This window comes from Ylistrum balloti, unplaced genomic scaffold, assembly GCF_031769215.1.
Source record: "Ylistrum balloti isolate Yb309-2 unplaced genomic scaffold, AGI_CSIRO_Ybal_v1 Utg369972, whole genome shotgun sequence".
Lineage (NCBI taxonomy): Eukaryota > Metazoa > Mollusca > Bivalvia > Pectinida > Pectinidae > Ylistrum > Ylistrum balloti.
The window spans coordinates 211,759-232,277 of record NW_026782064.1 but is presented as its reverse complement, the minus strand read 5'-3'; the positions used below and the strand labels follow the sequence as shown (position 1 = coordinate 232,277).

General features: G+C 36.0%; 1 protein-coding gene across 3 annotated transcripts; it reads left to right on the top strand.

Moving 5' to 3' along the window:
• Window positions 1–321: 321 nt before the first annotated feature.
• On the top strand, window positions 322–19,829 carry LOC132547671 (DNA-directed RNA polymerase III subunit RPC4-like). Of its 3 annotated transcripts, none has more exons than XM_060211459.1 (11): window positions 323–446; window positions 2,036–2,158; window positions 5,445–5,549; window positions 6,344–6,516; window positions 7,158–7,351; window positions 9,105–9,228; window positions 13,619–13,747; window positions 15,073–15,188; window positions 15,580–15,735; window positions 17,710–17,837; window positions 18,872–19,829. In XM_060211459.1, the coding sequence occupies exons 2-10, from the start codon at window positions 2,082–2,084 to the stop codon at window positions 17,830–17,832; spliced, it is 1,197 nt and encodes a 398-aa protein (XP_060067442.1). In that variant the 5' UTR covers window positions 323–446; window positions 2,036–2,081; the 3' UTR covers window positions 17,833–17,837; window positions 18,872–19,829. The 3 variants fall into 3 exon arrangements, with proteins under 3 accessions (XP_060067444.1, XP_060067442.1, XP_060067443.1); XM_060211460.1 differs by having other exon boundaries at window positions 323–486; XM_060211461.1 differs by lacking the exon at window positions 2,036–2,158 and having other exon boundaries at window positions 322–486.
• The last annotated feature ends 690 nt before the right edge of the window (window positions 19,830–20,519 follow it).

The window sequence follows — 20,519 nt, the reverse complement described above, 5'->3', positions numbered from 1 at the left end:
TGATTCTGATGTAAACAATCACATGATGATCAGTGTATGCTAAACGCTTAAGAAGTTCAAAATCAAGCTTTTGACTGACGACATTTTTGCAATATACAGAGTTCATAGATATCTATGAGTGAGTTAGTCTGTCAATTGAAATTTATAATTGTATGTATCCTATTTGAATTATGGTCATTTTTTAATGTTAGGAAACACATTTAGTTTTAGCAGTTCATTCACACAAATAAAGGGAAATAAACATCTTAGTAGCACACAACTCAGAAGTTGCTTCCCTTTGATTTGTAAGACATTTCCAATGATTGGAGTAGTATTTTTTTCTTAAACCAATCAACAAGCATGTTTCAAATTAGCACGGCCTGATGAAAACATCTGCAATAGTGGAACACATGCTGACGTTAGAAGTTGTAAAGTTGGAAATCTGACACAACACAATTTAAAGCGAGGTGCGATCACTGATCTACTTTGGATGATTGTATTTAATAGGTAAGGCGATTTACCGAAACAGACCCGATTACCGAAACAAGACTGAACAACATATAGTACTTATTTCAAAATAGATATAAAGTTTGAGTACATAAATAAAATACAATACGTATTATACGTCCCTGGTAAATCATACCTTAGTCAAATATGTTTTAAAAATTTTATCTAGAGATGTATATTTGATTGACATTTAATAGACACATTAGTAATCAGCATGATAAAACCCCTACAAATGGCTTGTTTCGGTCTTGTTTCGATAATTGGGTTTCGTAAAATCGTCTGACCGGTATTTAATAGGTAGTCAGATTTGTGTATCGTGTGACGGTAAAGCATAATTCACCTGCTAGTATGATCGTGAACTCATCTCACTGCGTCTCACCAGACCTACATGTCAGACTCTAAGAGCCTGTTGAGCGACTGACAAAAGTTTTCAACAAATTTTGAACAATTCTGCCTTTAGTTAAGTAATTAATCCACTTATATGACTGATCTTTAGAAAGGACCAAGCCACCCATTCTCAAACATGTACAGAATAATCGTTATCTTGCAGTTGACTATACACATCAAGGAAATCTCAGATCATTCAAATTCTATCTTAGGATCCATCCACCAAAACTCAAAAGTACTGTTCTATACCCCTAGAATCAACCTACGTTAGATCCCTACTTGACTTCTTTTGTTTTGTATCTGTGCCAGTGGATGTGGAATGTCTAGAATGGATACAGCGGCATGTTTGATTTGCATGCATTGATTACAGCAGATATAGTAGCATATCCAAAATAATGAATTTTGTTTTTGATAAACAAAAAGTATTAAGATGACAGTGATCAAAAATGAAAAATTAGCACATCATAATTTTCCCAACATATGCTTTCTGCTGTTTACTATATTTGGTAAGGTACTGTTGTTATTTGCATCAAAATACAGTCATACATACAAAAAATTTGCACCAGATGCAGTGTTATTAGGGCTCAGAAGTGGAAGCATGGTTAGACATTTGTTGTGTACCATTATGTTGACATCACTTTTTGTTGTGTTATTTACAATTTTGGTCAGAGAGTACTTGAACTTAGCACTTATCTAAAAAGTGAAATTTCTTGTAAAACTGCAGAACAAAGTAAGTGACATGGTATGTTCATAAACATCTTAAAATAGACATGATATACACCTTTGTCCTAGATTTTATGTTGACTTTTGGAAAGTTTGATTTAATGTGCCCACTGACCTATCAGGATCAATTGGTGTATTCAATTTTTCAGAAACTTTTTCAGTCTACAACTTTTTTTCAATAATATTTTAAACTATGTTAGAAATGTTAGGGATGTTACAAGTGCTAAGTAATTTCGAAAGCTTAGATATCACACGCTATGTGATGTGTATATATTGAAAGTTGAGTCCCATTACACAGCAGTTGTGGACAAATAATTGTATCATGGAATATGCGATAATTTAGGTTTTGGGATTAACATACAGTGAAAATTTCCTTCTTGGTGAAGTTAATACTTTAAAATGCTTGCTTATTGAATTTTCCTTTTCCCTTGTTGATCAGATGGAACACACACTGAACTATCATTAAGATTGTCTGTTGGATACCAATGGCATCAAAGAAGCAGCCGGATCTTCCTAGGGGCCTGATAGGAAGAACTGGTGTTCCCACAGGAAGAGGGGCAAGGTGAACCATGAAGGGGAGCTTGAAAAAGGGAAAATATACAATATAGCAAGCATGCATATTCACACAACCCAAGAGAGCAGTACCATTAAATAAACACTTTAGTGAGCAGATGGGTTGTATATAGATAGAATCTCTACAAAGAGTAATTTAGGGGCAGAATTCGAAAAATGTACTCGTCCATCCGTCCTGGATAGGTGAAAAATGGCCCAGGCTGAGTGGTTCTTCAACTGGTCTAGTCACTTGGGATGAGTGCAATTAGTTTTTAAAAAATTCCATAAATATAGGCACTACATTTATTAAAGTCACATAAAAAGATCAACTAGTCTTAATTTCATTGTTAACTCTCCGTATTGGAACTCCGTACACATATGCATACCACACAAATAACAGAGCATAGCATGGTGAGTTCGCACCTGATTCAGGTCATACAAACATTTCATTGAGGTAGATTGATATAATAGGGTAACACATCTCCGGACATAGCACTATGTTCCGGAATTAAAAGAATCACATATCAATATTTAGAATTATTTTATTACGGATGAGAGTGAAAACAATTCAAATAAAAACAACAAATTCAAATGATAACTGTCATCATATATCAGATTGACAACATGTGTTTATTTGGCAGATTGAATTCTAGATCACAAATGCATAGCGGCTACCGTTTCTTATTTTATTCTCCATCTTTTTTCTCGTAGTTAATGTTAGCAATGTAAGTTGTGTTTTTCGACAGGCCTATTGAGAAAATGGCAAAACAAACTATAGATGCCTTCTTTACCAAAATTGGTACTAGCAGTGAGAGTAAGGTGGGGCTCTAAAGCGATACAAACAGAAAGCCTAAAGAAGAAAAAACGAAATTTCAAATCTGAGTAGACGAAGGAATTTCCATGGGTTATGTAAGACGAGGATAAATATCAAATGTATTGTACCACTTGTTGTTAATTTCCTACCATAGCAGACACGGATAGTGGCCTTTTTAAGAGAACGGGGTGCAGGAAATTTTAAGAAAGAAACTCTTACTCATCACAACAAGTCCAAACAACATGTTAAGTGTCATGAAAAGAAACTTGGTAGTCGGCCAGATTATGTTGGACCTTTGAAAAAAATATCCCTGACTCTAAATGATAACATACAAAAACAAATTCGCTGTCTGTTCGACACTATTTTATGTTACAAAGCAGGGTCAGTCCTTTAAATCATTTCAAGGTCTTTGTGATTTACATGGAAAAAATGGGGTAGATCTTGGTCTAAAATATAAAAATGATGAGGCATGTGCGACCTTCATAAAATCAATAGCTGAAACTGAAGTCGAATCTGTTGTGGATGAGTTGAAGGAAACTTGGTTTATTTGTATTTTGTTTGATGGTAATACAGATGTTGGAATAGTAAAGCAAGAGGCAGTGTTTGTTAGGTTTGTGGATTCTCAGGCTATCCTGAGACACATTTATGTGACGTAGTTTCACTTGGAAATGCTACTGCTGAGAGGGTTTTATTAGGCATTGAGAAGGGTTTGCAGGCTGCTGGGTTATCTCAGGATGATATTGAAATCAAACTAGTTGGCTGCAGTTTTGATGGTACTGCCGTAATGATGGGCAAAATATCAGGTGTTGCTACAAAGTTAACAGAGAAAGTTCCCCATCAGTTAGCAATCCATTGTGTTGCACATAACTTGGAACTTAGTGTTATGGATGCTGTAAAGACAGTTCCATATTTGCAGCAATTTGACAATACTGATAAAGTATCTTTCAATCTTAATTCTCAAAAAAACGAAGAGAACTCGAAGCTCTCTGTGAAATCATTGATGAGAATCAGGCATATTTCAATGGAGTATAGCAAATTTGTTGGTTAGCCAGTAGGCACAGGTCTTTGATTGCTCTTGAGAAACACTATACTGCTGCTGTCTACCACTTAAAGAACATGTTGGTCAAGGATCTAGAGAAGATGCAGCAAAATCTAGAGGTCTGTTGACGGAATTGAAAACAGACATGTTTGTGAAATTTTTATATTTCATGCTTGATGTTACCTCAGTTTTGAAAAATCTGAGTGAAAGCTACCAAAGGGATGACTTGTTTGTGACAGATGTTGTTAGGAAGTTGGAGTTGGCATGTTGGGAATTGTCAGAATTAAAAGGAAATGGTCTGTCATCATCAAATTACTTCAGTAAGTTTGTACATAATTACACAGATGGTGTTTTAAAATGTGGACAGGACTCAAAACAGTCAGTTTCTCTCTCTAAAACTAGAATAGATTTGCAGGCAACATTCACTAAGTTCCTTGACAATGCCATTCAATATATCAGTGATAGATTTGGATCTTTGCAAGCTCCTCTTTACAGTTGTTTTCAAGGAGACGTCTTTCATCATCTCATCAACAGTCTGAGGGGAAAAACACTAGTGAAATTGATCAGCTACCTGAAATTGAAGTTGTGTCTGATGATGAATAAACTGAATGATTACAGTTTAAAATGACACTATACATATGTAGCTCAGCTTGGTTGTTTATACCTTAGCTGATTTGTCATGATCAACAAAAGAAACCAATAATTAAAATGTTGATATCATGTTTTGTTATTTTTACAATACTGATCATACATAATACATGGGACTTGTAGATTTGATCTCAGGACGAGTGGTTCTCATGCTGGGCTCGTCCTGTGGGACAAGTGTGTTTTCAAGAAATTTTCTCGCCCTGTTTAGGGGTGACGAATCAAGGGGAAATCTAGAGTTGAATAACTAGACAGAGATTGAAATTATTGGTTTGTACGTAACTATTTTCTTCACTCTTCCCATTTATAATTTATCCTTTAATCTAATTATCCTATATCCATTTACTTTGAAAGACATGTTATAGATATAAACCAAATGTTATTTTATTGCCCTGTAATAACCAACCTACTCCTTGCTCTGGCTTTAGTTGAGAAGTAATGTAATGCCTTCCATCCCCAACAGGTAGGACAGATGAATTACACATTGAACTCCACAGGCTTAAACAGAGTTGGTCTGTCAGAAAGAGAGAAGATTTCATAGCATAAAAAATGACTTAACAATAAATGATTTTTAAAATTTCATGCATTTTGAAAGTAATCTAAATATGGAATTAAACTGAAGTGAAACACATTTAAGTGATTAGAACAAGAGTTTCTTTCTCAATTACGTTGGTGTGCGCCGATTTTTACATCTGTCAATTTTCTAAAAGTTTTAATATCAGTCTTCATGAAATAGGTGAAGTAGGATGAGAATTAAATGTAAGGATACTTAAACATTATTTTTCTTTGTAATTTCAGATTGCCATCTTTTAGAGGGCCTAGAGACTTAACACTCGGAGGAATTCCAAAAAAGGTTTTCACACCTACAATCCCTACAGCGAGACGAGACAAGACAAAGGATAGGTATTGTATATATATATTTATGTGTGTTGATTTAAACCTCTTAAGTTATAGAGAAGTATGCACACATGTGAAAGAACAGAGAAAATACACATTCCTGTCGAGTGCCCAGATCAGGAATTGAACCCAGGTCTCTGGTATGATAATCGACTGGCTCTACCAACTGAGCCAAAGAAGTATGTTCTGTCAGCTGAATGACACAGACCATATTTAACACTATATACATAGTATATAAACAAACATACAAACCCACTCCTATTACACACATGAAGTGCTCCAGGAGAATCTGTTTTGTTAACTAATGGCTGCTTTGGTGTAACCTGTTTGAAATGATTCAGGTAGTCTGGAACTATTCTAGATACACAAATACATACTTGGTATGTACTGGATGTTAAGGCTGATATATAAAGAGATTAACATGCACAGTTTCAGAATTTCCTGTCAAGGATAAAACAATAAACTAAAAACAAGATATCATTCATATAACTCCTACTTGAAAGTACATTGTTTACGAAGATAGGTGCATGCACTGACCCTGCTTTATGCTGAAATTCTGAAAACTAATGATATTCAGCATGTCAATTTTGGATAAGAAAGGCTGGACCCCTCAGTCTGTATGTGCTGAATATTCTGCAGTCCAGCCTTGGTCCTGATCAGTACCTAGCATTTTTTTATCAGGTTCAACTGGTCGAGCAGTTTCAAATGTGTGTTTTGATTTCCATTAATAAAATGAGTACTTTATGAAATTAGGATTAAAATCTTTCAAAATAATTTTTATTTGTATTTTTTATTTGAAGTCAAGCACAAGATGAAGGGCAGAAGAAGGAAGGAAAAAGAGCTCACAGTACTGATAGAAAAGGGTCAGAGAGGGGCAGGGGGCGTGGTCGGGGCAGAGGAAGGGGCAAGCCACAGGATGTAATTCAGTCACATTCCATTTTTGAGCAAGGTCCAACAGAGAAATTATCACGAGGTAGGGTGTTGTAATATTGAAGGTTAATAATTTCATACCTTAGTTATCAGCTGTCTATACTCAATAATTCCACTAGCTTGAGTTTCAAATATAATTTTCTGAACAGATCTGTGAACAGTGCAGAAAAAAATATAGATTGATATTAAACCCTTTAGGAAGAAATTCCCAAAACTTTTCCAATGCAACCTGATGTAAATGTAGAAATTGTTTTCCTTCTCATTATATTTGTTTCTGGTGTATTTTGACAGATATTTTTCAGGAGTTTAATCCTTTTGATTTTATTTGTTGAAATTCATTAATGTAACAATATAGGAGTCTGCAGTAGTTCTGCCAATCAGGTTTTGGACTGTGTAGTCTTAGGTAAAGACGAAGAAAAACATTCTGATAGTCCATTTCTTTTGTATAGATTTTCTATGCTGAAAAGAAGAGCAGCTCCAAATTTGATAGAAAATTATATAACCAGTAAAACAAGCCTGAGATATATACAAAGGAGAAATGTGGCACTATACATACAATCACGTATCTAATATGTACTTTAGTCATTCTGTACTTCCTTTGCTATGATATTTATAGTCAGTATAAATGACAAAACTTCGTATGTAAATATTGCATTGTATTCCAGTTTTTGGTGTCTATTTCAGGTACAGAGTTCTCTGGAGACTACCTTGGTGGTGGTGGAGGAGGAGGTGGTGCTGGAGGTAGTGGTGGTGGAGGTGGTGGAGGGGGTGGAGGATCAAGATCATCCTCGGCAACTGGAGGCATCAGGACTGGGATCAAGAAAGACAGGGATGAAGATGGATCCAAACATGTCCTTGACTATCTACTGAGGGATGATGTGAGTCTATAGGGGGACATTGTTAATGTACTTGTGGTATTGGTAGTATACTGAGAGACATTGTTAGTCTTCTGGGGACATTATAAATGTACCGGGGGGATATTGTTAGTGTTCTAAGGGATATTGTTAGTCTACTGGGGGACATCATTAGTGTACTAGGGGTCATTGTTAGTGTACAAGAAGACATTGTTAGTGTACAAGAAGACAATGTCAGTGTACTGATAGACATTGTCAGTGTACTGATAGACATTGTCAGTGTACTGATAGACATTGTTAGTATACTGATAGACATTGTTAGTGTACAAGAAGACATTGTTAGTGTACTGATAGACATTGTCAGTGTACAGATAGACATTGTCAGTGTACTGATAGACATTGTCAGTGTACTGATAGACATTGTCAGTGTACTGATAGACATTGTCGGTGTACTGATAGACATTGTCAGTGTACAGATAGACATTGTCAGTGTACTGATAGACATTGTCAGTGTACTGATAGACATTGTCAGTGTACTGATAGACATTGTCAGTGTACTGATAGACATTGTCAGTGTACTGATAGACATTGTTAGTGTACTGATAGACATTGTTAGTGTACTGATAGACATTGTCAGTGTACAGATAGACATTGTCAGTGTACTGATAGACATTGTCGGTGTACTGATAGACATTGTCAGTGTACAGATAGACATTGTCAGTGTACTGATAGACATTGTCAGTGTACTGATAGACATTGTTAGTGTACTGATAGACATTGTTAGTGTACTGATAGACATTGTCAGTGTACTGATAGACATTGTTAGTGTACAAGAAGACATTGTCAGTGTACTGATAGACATTGTCAATGTACTGATAGATATTGTCAGTGTACTGATAGACATTGTCAGTGTACTGATAGACATTGTTAGTGTACAAGAAGACATTGTCAGTGTACTGATAGACATTGTCAATGTACTGATAGACATTGTTAGTATACAGATAGATATTGTCAGTGTACTGATAGACATTGTCAGTGTACTGATAGACATTGTCAGTGTACTGATAGACATTGTCAGTGTACTGATAGACATTGTTAGTGTACAAGAAGACATTGTTAGTGTACTGATATACATTGTCAGTGTACAGATAGACATTGTCAGTGTACTGATAGACATTGTCAGTGTACTGATAGACATTGTTAGTGTACTGATAGACATTGTCAGTGTACAAGAAGACATTGTCAGTGTACTGATAGACATTGTCAGTGTACTGATAGACATTGTTAGTGTACTGATAGACATTGTCAGTGTACTGATAGACATTGTTAGTGTACAAGAAGACATTGTCAGTGTACTGATAGACATTGTCAGTGTACTGATAGACATTGTCAGTATACTGATAGACATTGTCAGTGTACTGATAGACATTGTCAGTGTACTGATAGACATTGTCAGTATACTGATAGACATTGTCAGTGTACTGATAGACATTGTTAGTATACTGATAGACATTGTCAGTGTACTGATAGACATTGTTAGTGTACTGATAGACATTGTTAGTGTACAAGAAGACATTGTTAGTGTACAAGAAGACATTGTCAGTGTACTGATAGACATTGTCAGTGTACTGATAGACATTGTCAGTGTACTGATAGACATTGTTAGTATATTGATAGACATTGTCAGTGTACTGATAGACATTGTCAGTATACAAGGGGAAGTGTACTGTGGGATGAAGTAAATCTCCTTCAGACTCTGTACTTGTTCCCATTACAGTTTATAGATACGTCTCTTGAGATTGAAGACCCCACCACTCAGCCTGTTGTGTTGCCTCTGTGTGCCATGGTGGACAGACAGACAAAACCTAGTCTTGATGAAGTCACCAATGTCAAGATCAAAAGTAAGTTTTTCAAGAGAATATATCCTACAGGAGAAATTTTTTATAATTTTTTATTTTTGAAAGATTTTGACATAAGTGTACAAAGAAGACATCCATCCATCCATCCATCCGTCCGTCCGTCCGTCCATCCGTCCATCCATCCATCATCCACCCAATCATCCTCAACGGCATAATCAGACGACATTCTATTATTTTCACAATGAATATGTATACATGCCTGTCATCACTATTCTCCATCTAACTATTACGTCTAGCTCACACACACACACACGCACACGCACACGCACACACACACACACACACACATAATCACTTAATCATTCATCAGCACCATAAGAAGACAAATACAATACTTATAATAGGGCAAGAGATAGAGCGAGAAAAGGAGAGATGGAGGGTGGGGGAGGGGGGGGGGATAGTGAGTGGTCAGACTTTCAGATTATCTTCATAAAGAGTAGTAATAGAAAAGTACATGATGATGTGTTCACAAAATTAGAATTTCAAATTGAGGAGAGCTCAACATGTTTCATCCATTTCTTTCATTTATTATTAAATTTTTTAAGATAGTCTTCTCCTTCACCTTAAGTAACATATTTCTGGACTTTATAGTACTCCTTAATCTGGTTAGCTTATACCTTAACATTTAGGGAATTATGAAAACATCTGGTTTTATATATATATTGTTTAATAAGTAAAATAATTTCATTATCTATTCAGTTGTAAAGACCTGCTTGTTCATATATTCCAAAAATCATAGCTTGTTTATTTACGGAAAAGTTAATAGTAAGAACTTCTAATAGTGTTTCAAGACTTGTTAATAACTTTTGTACCTCATTACATTCCCATAAAATGTGAGTAATTGTCTCCCTTTTTGTCATACAAAAAGTACAGTGAGGATTATTTGTAAATATAAGAGTTAGTAGTTAAAATGTGATGGTTTATACAAAACTGTAACCATTGAAATTTTGTATTGTTAGTTGTCCTGAACGGGAGGGAGTATATTTTTTCCTATATATCATTATCAAAATTTACTTTGTGCAGTAATAGTTGTGTTATTTCTATTTAGTATGCTATAAATGTCCTGAGATCCATTTCTCATTTTCAAAATGATTTCTAGATCTAACGGTATGATTGGATAAGGTAGAGGTTTGTTTATAATGTCATGATTTTTAAGATAAGTCCTAATACTTTTTAACAGCCCATAGTATTGGAGATAATTGGATATGTAACCATACAAATCACAGAACTCCTCAAAGGAATAAAAAGAACAGGATGTAATGCCCTTAACTACATCATTTATTATTGTAATCCCTTTCTCAAACCATTTTTGGAAAAAAATGTTTTTTTTACCAACAATTATATTCGTATTTAACCACCTGAGTTTTTAAGATCTCTAACCATTTACCTTCTGATCTAAAAAATCCTTTGTATCCAACCTATTTTTAAAGATTATCTAAAAGCAATCGGATTGACCACCCCGTCTCCGTTTTTTCCCATTTTTGAATAACATAAACAGTTTTCCATCTACGCTCCAGGTACGGTCTACACAAGAAAGTTTGAACGCTTCTTTCAGTCTCTGCTGGTTTCTTCTGGTTAAGTCCTCTGCTATAAAACATCCTGATCCTTTCAGCACTTTCCTTTTCCTTATGATATCAATTTTCGCGGTGTGTGAATTTACATATCACATTGCGTGGTTTTCCCTGCTGGTAAACTCTATGTCTATGTGCTATGTCAATGTCATCCTTACTTATCCCTTTTTTCAGTTTGTCTTTCACTAGCTTCACGATCTTGCTGACAAATTCATCCACTGTTTCATTCTTACTGGAGTCATCAAGTCCCACTATGCGAATTGAGTTTTTCCTTCCATGTTTTTTTGTCATTTTGTTTATTTTCCAGCTCACAGTGTCTATCATCTGCATCCGCTAGTTGCTGCTCTAATTTGCTTACTGTTTATTTCAAATCATCATTCTGTTCTTCCAGGTCAGATATAGTGGCCGTCATATTTCTCGATGAGTTCTCTGTTCTCTTTTGTTATTTCCTCCCTCAGATTTATCATCTGTACTCCTTGAGTACAGCTAGTATATAAAATATACTGTCAAGGTTTTCCTCTGTAGACAGGTGTACATATTTTCCTCTGTAGACAGGTGTACAGATTTTCCTCTGTAGACAGGTGTACAGATTTTCCTCTGTAGACAGGTGTACAGATTTTCCTCTGTAGGCAGGTGTACATATTTTCCTCTGTAGACAGGTGTACAGATTTTCCTCTGTAGGCAGGTGTACATATTTTCCTCTGTAGACAGGTGTACAGATTTTCCTCTGTAGACAGGTGTACATATTTTCCTCTTAGACAGCTGTACAGATTTTCCTCTGTAGACAGGTGTACAGATTTTCCTCTGTAGACAGGTGTACATATTTTCCTCTTAGACAGCTGTACAGATTTTCCTCTGTAGACAGGTGTACAGATTTTCCTCTGTAGACAGGTGTACAGATTTTCCTCTTAGACAGGTGTACAGATTTTCCTCTGTAGACAGGTGTACAGATTTTCCTCTTAGACAGGTGTACAGATTTTCCTTTGGAGATGTCACTAAGTCTTCCAGAAAAGAAAACTTTGTGCCCTTTATTGCTGCTCACACTCAAGCGCCTGGTAGAAGTCATATTCACAAAAATAGTATATGCAGAACACTTTAGTCACACTATAAACAATATAAGCAAGCAGTCACACTCAGGTGAACTACCTGTAAATGTCACCAAGTGCAGTATAGCTGATAGTGGTCAATAGAGTGTTCACTGGACCATAGTGAGATCTGGTTCAATCCAAAAAGTTTTTCCTTAAAAGTCTTCTTATACACAAGAAATCATCACCACAAGTACCACTAATGTACTCGATATAGTTTCAAACAGCCACAAAATCCATAGCAACAATGTAAGTATTTCGCTGAAACGAGGAAGTTTTGTTCAGAGACCAGAAACACCACCTCTGGTCAGATCTACTCTCCTTGACCTTCTCCGAATTTGTTTTCTTTTCCTTTCCAAAAGTCTATGTCAATTCGATACAATCAGCTACAGCTTATCCAAACTGATTGATAGGTTTTCCATCTCCGTGAGTCCTGTCGTGTCCTGATTGAAAGGTTTTCCATCTCCGTGAGTCCTGTCATGTCTTGATTGATAGGTATTCCATCTCCGTGAGTCCTGTCGTGTCTGGGTATTATCTCACCACAAATATTAGTATTCTAAACTACTAACCACTACATTGATTAAAAAGTTACTAAAGTGAAGGCCTTGTGACACATCCATGTCATAAATGGCATTAGACACCTACTAGATATCATTGGGTAGTATAACATTAGATAGGAATGATTTCACATCATTGTCCTGATAGTATGTGAAATATTACCCAGTTTTTGATGTGTTATGGTTTTTTACATTTGTGCCAAAGAGGAATGTTTTTTTGCTTATTTCTGAGTAATATCATTGTCAGGGTGAAATTAATCAAGCATATAGAATCATTATGCTACTTGCCTAATGCATCAGACCCTAAATTTAGGACCTCTTTCAAAGTTACAATAACTTCCATGTTACTGCAGAAGTGGAGAGTAATATCACCTTACTAGCTTGGGCTAGTGAGAATTTCTCTTATGTCTGACTTTAGACAGATGGGTTGCTAGTTCGAACCCCAGTGGTGGAAGATTATTTTTGATTACTCTTTCCCATTAAATATTTGATGCTGTTGATCACTCCAAGGGTAGAAGCTGTATGAGATGGAGATGCTTCTATGGAGCTACTGAACTGGGGTTATTGGTGTCTTCAGAGTCAAAGACTTTGTGAAGGAGGGAGTAGTGTAGAAGCTGAGATTACAGGAGCTACTGAACCTGGGTTGTTGGTGTCTTCAGGGTCAAAGACTTTGTGGAGGAGGGAGAAGTGTAGCTGAGATTACAGGTCACCTTACAAACTTTGACTACTGGAAATTTCTTTTTAGTTGAGGTGTAGAGTGTCCAGCTAGAGACTGAATGGTTGCTAGTTCAAACCCAGCTGGGGGCAGGGGTGTTTTGCAATACTCCATCCTAGTGCATTACATTTACAGACGTTTTGGATCCTCTATTTCCTTCAGCAATAGTTTGTGTTCAGAGTATATGTTAAGTGTCTGTGAATTATTCTCTAATACTGTAATTTCATTTTCTCTGTCATGACATTAACATTTTATAAATGGTTATGTGTGAACAGCCACTGAAGCAGTGTATTCTTTAATGGTAAATGTTAGGTACATTTTGAACTAAAACCATTTGAGCAGGAGACCAACAAAAGACGTTCTCTGTTACATTGTATGCTGTCTGTAGAAATTTTCTAATTTCATCCTACTCCAGTATCAACAACGTCTTGACTCTACTTTCAGAGGAACCTGGTTTTTCTGCTGAAGTGGACACTGTTGACTCCAAGCCGCCCAAAGTCACTGGACGTCAGCAATCTCCTGTTGTTGTTGAAGAGACTTGTGATCAGCTGTTTACGAACCATGGGAAAACAGGTGAAGGGTTGTTCTTGTATATTATCTTTGAAAACAAAACATGTCAGATTGTGTGCAGTTCAGTAAGATACTTTCTTAGTTTTAGTTCAGTCAGATGTGTTTTTGTTCAACACTGTCTGCTGTTTGTCGTTATTAGATTGAAGTATTGTAACAATAAAATAAATCTTTCACCTTCATAAAAAATATGTCTTCCAGTAGAAGTTTGGTTTAGTATTCAAGACTGCCTCTATATAATTCAAGAAATGTTAACCAAAATAAGAACAAAGCTTCCTATGGAGCTTTACTGAAAAGGAGAGAAGTTTGAAATGAATTTTGAAGCTTTACTGGGTTTTAATAAATTCAAGATCATCAGGGTGAAATTTGTTAAAACCGGTCAACAAAATGTTATCATGAACTAAAAGTAATGCAGGCCCATTAGGCCTCTTGTTTCACTTCACATTTTGATAGATAATCACATCAAGACTATCTCAAAAATGAATATAAGATTTTGGCAAACATTAATCCATAGTTACATTAAGTATCAATCCAAACTCCACATGCTGATGTCATTGCCAATTTACGCTAATACACAAACAGAAATGTGTTTATTATGGGCCGGTTTCTACATCACAGTATCAAAAAAAAAAAAAGATCAGAAAGACACCTGTGTTAACAGTCATAAGTGTTTCAAAAGATAATGATTTCATAAACGACATTTTCCCCCAAGAAATTCCCATTTTTGACTGGTAGTTTCTTGCCCTGTAAGGACACTCGGAGACAACTTCGTCGTGATTTTGGGTAATGTTGACCCTGATAGTTCAAACTCTAATTTAGTTTCCCAAGCATTATTTTGTATAATTTGAACAGGTTAACTGATATTTGATTAATATTGTTGACAGAAGGTTTACTGTAAATCAACATATCATTTGGCTGAGCTGTTAATATGTTGTCAGTAGGTTTAGAACCATCTCTATTCACACTTATCTTATAATTTACATGTGCCCTTTTTGTGGCCATTATTCAACAAAACAGACTTGATCGTCTGGAAATTTCTATTACCATATAGATGGTAATATTTGGGTTCTCCAATTTTTTGTGATGAAAACTTTCATGACAAAATTTTATGTACAGAGAAATAGTGAAATATCCTCCTTGGAAAAATAACTGGCTATACACAGCATGTATTAGCAAAGTTTTAATGATAACATTCTCTAAAGTGAGGAAACAAGATCTACGTTTAAGCGTTTGCATGTCAGGTTTTCCAAAGTATGTGTTCCAGAATTTGTTTAACTGAGCTAAAGATAAAACCATGTTTCTTTTTAAAACGTTTATTTTTAACTTCACAGAAAACACAGACTTTCTATTTTTTCAATTCCCTGATACCATGCCTGGTGTTCCAGCCAGCAATAGGGGAGGAGACATTGGAGATCGACAGAAATCCCAGACTGGGACTAAGGATGCGGTAATTTCTTAATTATGACATAAGTTAGCCAGTCCAGACCTTTTAAACATAATTATCAACTGCACTGGCATGATATCTAAATTAAATGTTAAAATATTATCCTCTCACAACCCACTTACATTAACATTTCATTCCTCATTGATGTTCTAGTATTGCAATTTTGTTAAACTTTTTGCACTTTATTAAGTTTCAAGATACCTTGAAAAGGTAAGTTGTCAGATCATTCATTAAAAATGTTTAAAATTCTAGCTTCAAAGACAAAATAACATTTTCATAATTCAGAGCTCAATGTACCCATGTGGTTTTATATTTTGATTTGATCACCTAGTAAAAAAGAAATCAATCGTGTAGAAAGTATTTTAGGTAGAATATGTAAGATACCATATTACAGGATGATCTTGCCAAGAAAATGGGCTCCTGTTCTCTGACGGATTTCTCTGAGGGATATATGGGTAAACTGGTGGTGCGGAAATCTGGACGTACACAGCTTGTGCTTGGCAACATCACACTAGATGTTTCCATGGGAACCAAATGTGGATTCTTACAGGTATTCTTAGAAATATTTGTATATTGGAACAACATTGTTCAGCGTTTAATCCAAAATATAGACCAGATATCCTGATAGCAACCAGATGGAAGAAAAGAGATCATTATTTCATCAATTACTGAGCTGATAGCCTTTCCAAAATCATGTTTTCTACATTAGCAACTGCTGCTGGAATAAAAATTTTAAAAATCCAATATGGGAAAGTTGCTTACCACTTCCTTGTCAAGTTTACTTCTTTGGTGTTATAACACATAGCTGCATCAACCTCTCCCAGCAAAAAGAAGGAGAGTTGTGATTATGTAAACAACAAAATTTCTCAACGTTGGACACATTTTGATTTGTGTTTTTGATCTTACAAAACTGTGTGTATCACTTGAAGGCAGTTTTAGAGAACTGGTTAAGACAGTTTGAAAGTGATACAAGCTGAAGTTCAAGGATGATATCACTAGTTTAAAACTGTTAATATGTGCTTAAAATAAAAGATTAAATACATGTTATTAATGCATTGGAGCAGTCAACTTGGTCTTTATTTTACTTGAAGGATGTTACTATAAATTCTCTTTCTACTTTGAGGGGTCCATGTTTTACATGTGTACCAAGTCACATCCCATGTAATCATGCATTTCCATTGGGTCCTACTACAACTTGCTTCACCTGTCCTTTCTATTGTCTTCACTGCACCTTGTCCTAACTTGCTACTACCAGCCTTTCTATTGTCTTCACTGCATCTTGTCCTAACTTGCTACTACCAGTCTTTCTGTTGTCTTCACTGCACCTTGTCCTAACTTGCTACTACCAGCCTTTCTATTGTCTTCACTGCACCTTGTCCTATCTTGCTACTACCAGGTCCTAACTCGCTACTACCAGCCTTTCTATTGTCTTCACTGCACCTTGTCCTAACTTGCTACTACCTGCCATTCTATTGTCTTCACTGCACCTTGTCCTTACTTGCTACTACCAGCCTTTCTATTGTCTTCACTGCACCTTGTCCTTACTTGCTACTACCAGCCTTTCTATTGTCTTCACTGCACCTTGTCCTTACTTGCTACTACCAGCCTTTCTATTGTCTTCACTGCACCTTGTCCTTACTTGCTACTACCAGCCTTTCTATTGTCTTCACTGCACCTTGTCCTTACTTGCTACTACCAGCCTTTCTATTGTCTTCACTGCACCTTGTCCTTACTTGCTACTACCAGCCTTTCTATTGTCTTCACTGCACCTTGTCCTTACTGCTACTACCAGCCATTCTATTGTCTTCACTGCACCTTGTCCTTACTTGCTACTACCAGCCTTTCTGTTGTCTTCACTGCACCTTGTCCTAACTTGCTACTACCAGCCTTTCTATTGTCTTCACTGCACCTTGTCCTAACTTGCTACTACCAGTCTTTCTGTTGTCTTCACTGCACCTTGTCCTAACTCGCTACTACCAGCCTTTCTATTGTCTTCACTGCACCTTGTCCTTACTGCTACTACCAGCCATTCTATTGTCTTCACTGTACCTTGTCCTTACTTGCTACTACCAGCCTTTCTGTTGTCTTCACTGCACCTTGTCCTAACTTGCTACTACCTGCCATTCTATTGTCTTCACTGCACCTTGTCCTAACTTGCTACTACCAGTCTTTCTATTGTCTTCACTGCACCTTGTCCTTACTTGCTACTACCAACCTTTCTATTGTCTTCACTGCACCTTGTTCCTATTTGCTCTACTCTGCCTTTCTCCTTGTTTCACTAGGCAGTGTCCCTTCTTGCTCCATGCTGCCTTTTTACATGCTTCACTACACCTAGTCCTTTTTGCTCCATCCCACCCTTTCTACAATGTGCCACTTGACCAATAAAATAGAGGTATGAGAGGAAACAAATCTCCCTCAAACCAGATCAATAAATAGTTTTAGTGGTACAGATTGCTACAAATATATCTTGTACATTTTACTTGTGGTTTCCATGTATTATACAGGGGTAACATTTGTTTTGCAGGATCTAGTTTCCATAGAAACTACCTGTAGTGGAGGAGATGCTGGTCGTATGGCAGTGCTTGGACACGTCAACAAGAGACTTGTTTGTACACCTGACTTTGACAGTCTGCTGCTTTCTTTATAACACAGGTACTGTCTACCATCTGACAGTAAATCTTTATAACTGTCTACCATCTGACAGTAAATCTTTATAACACAGGTACTGTCTACCATCTGACAGTAAATCTTTATAACACAGATACTGTCTACCATCTGACAGTAAATCTTTATAATACAGGTACTGTCTACCATCTGACAGTAAATCTTTATGACACAGGTACTGTCTACCATCTGACTGTAAATCTTTATGACACAGGTACTGTCTACCATCTGACAGTAAATCTTCATAACTGTCTACCATCTGACAGTAAATCTTTATGACACAGGTACTGTCTACCATCTGACTGTAAATCTTTATAATACAGGTACTGTCTACCATCTGACAGTAAATCTTTATAACACAGGTACTGTCTACCATCTCACAGTAACTATCTCTGGGCCCACCGATACAAGGCTGGGCAAATGTTGAACTATAAATCAAGGTTTCTCTTCAAAGACATGCTTTGCTAGAACATTTTGCCACACTAAACTATGTAGTTAAAAGTAATTGTAAAAAGTAGAAACATTGTCGTTCCATGGATACAATTAAGGTGAGGTCTTTTTGAAATTCATTCTGTGGTAACAAATTTAATTACATTTCGATTGTCCATTTTTGTGCAGAACATATCAGAACTGTTCATCTCTTAGGCAACTTTATTTAGAACAATTTTTTAAGAAATATTTGGCATGTATTTTGTGTGGACAATACTAACATGTATTTCAGTGTGTTCCACTCCATTGAAGTCACTCTAGCTTTATTTGTCAAGCTGAGGATTTTTACAAAAAATGTTAATGATGTTATGAACGTGAGTAATTTTCAGATATATAGCATTGGAATGTTATTGTTGGTTGAACTGTAGTTTTGAATGAGTTCTAAGTGATATTTCATTGAGTTTTATTGTTATAAACATTCAGTTTAGCTAGTGTAGATAATAACATGACAAGAAAAAAGAAAAATACCCCGGTAATTGTGCATTCTAGTTGATTGAGTTCTGTAACAAAACTGATTTTTGTCTGTGTTTAAGGTGAAAATATCATCGATATAGAAATGGAAGGCCTGGCTTCAATCTACTGGAACATTCCCAAAGTCTCTTCACGACATCAGTGTGGTGTTGGGACGTTCCTCTTCATCAGTGTGCTGGGGTATTATTGAAATCTTGTCACTGTGCTGGAATCTCCATACATCAGTGTGGTGTTGGGACGTTCCTCTTCATCAGTGTGCTGGGGTATTATTGAAATCTTGTCACTGTGCTGGAATCTCCATACATCAATGTGGTGTTGGGACATTATGAAAGTCTTCATCAGTGTGCTGGGTCCCTGGATTCAAAAGCTATGTACTGAGTTGTCATTAAAGTCAACAGAACTGTGTTGGGACATCCCTCAAGTCTTCATCATTTTGATTTGACATCCCTCAAGTCTTCCTGAATGTGCTGGGATGTACCTGAAGTCTTCATCATTGAGCACATCAGTGTACATCAGTATTCACTGGGCTTGGATGTCCTCTTAAATTGAGATCCCTGTCTGAGCTTGATTGTTGTGCAAACTTTTCTTCACTGTGCTTAACACTGGATGTTACATAATTGTGAGGGATCCCAATAATGTGAAAAGTAGACTGATCTACCTCACTGATGACTGCATCAGTGCAAGAGCATGACTCAGAAATATAATTCTACACTCAGTATATTTGTACAACAAACTTCTGTTCAAGAAAAATATTCTTTTTAATCAGATGTGTTAAAAAATATTCAGAGAATTCTGCAAAATTCTAACAGAAATGAAGCCCATGTGCAGACTTTTAGGAAATGTCATAATATAATAGAGATGGTAACATAACCTTGACTTTTTGTTAGAAAAACTGGAATCTAGTAAATTTATGATAAATGATTTATAATAAATGAGTGTGTGTGCGTTAGTTCAGCATTGGTTAAGAAAAGTTGTGAAATGCAAAGGGAGGCAATCCCAATAAAAATTATTCTTCAGGAGTTGAAAGTGTATATTTCTTTCTATTATATAAAGCAGAAATGAGAGAAATTTATAAGTATGACATAATATCAATATCTTTTGTGATCACCCAGATGTCTACAGAAATATTCTATCATAACCTCAAAGAAAACATACAAGTTTTTAACACTTTAAAAATGTAATAAAATCCCATTCACCTAACTCAAGATATGAAAAAAATGAACTGAGTGAATGATACATGGAAGTGCAAAGTCGCAATGTTTCTGTATCCTTATAAAAATAAAGTATAAAGGTTCTGTGTCTGTTGCTCTATCTCTACATTACAAATTGACATAAATTGGTCTGTAAGGCTGATACATTTTGTCACTACAGTACTCTCATTTTCATCAGTCATCAATACCAGGTAGAAAGTGATGATGAGAACATTCTGATCACTCCAGTGTTATGTTGGTGTGGTGGTACTTCATCATTTGTTGAAATTCCTAACAAAAAACCATTTACACTAACCTTCCTAACCCAGAAAATTGTTAATAAAGCCAGATTCTTAAATACAAGGATAAAAATCGTAGCTTTATATTACAGGTTAAACAACAAACTTAAATTTTCAATGGAGAAAGCAGGTTTGCAACTAAGTTAACATGACAACATGAAATTTAAACCAAATCATGTTGTCCATAAAACCAAGAAAGACGCATTCTTGAATGACACTTG

Coding starts and splice junctions, on each gene's coding strand:
- LOC132547671 (XM_060211459.1), top strand. CDS start 2,082: ATGGCATCAAAGAAGCAGCCGGATCTTCCTAGGGGCCTGATAGGAAGA. Junction 7,352..9,104: donor ACTATCTACTGAGGGATGAT/GTGAGTCTATAG, acceptor TTCCCATTACAG/TTTATAGATACGTCTCTTGA. Junction 9,229..13,618: donor CACCAATGTCAAGATCAAAA/GTAAGTTTTTCA, acceptor CTCTACTTTCAG/AGGAACCTGGTTTTTCTGCT.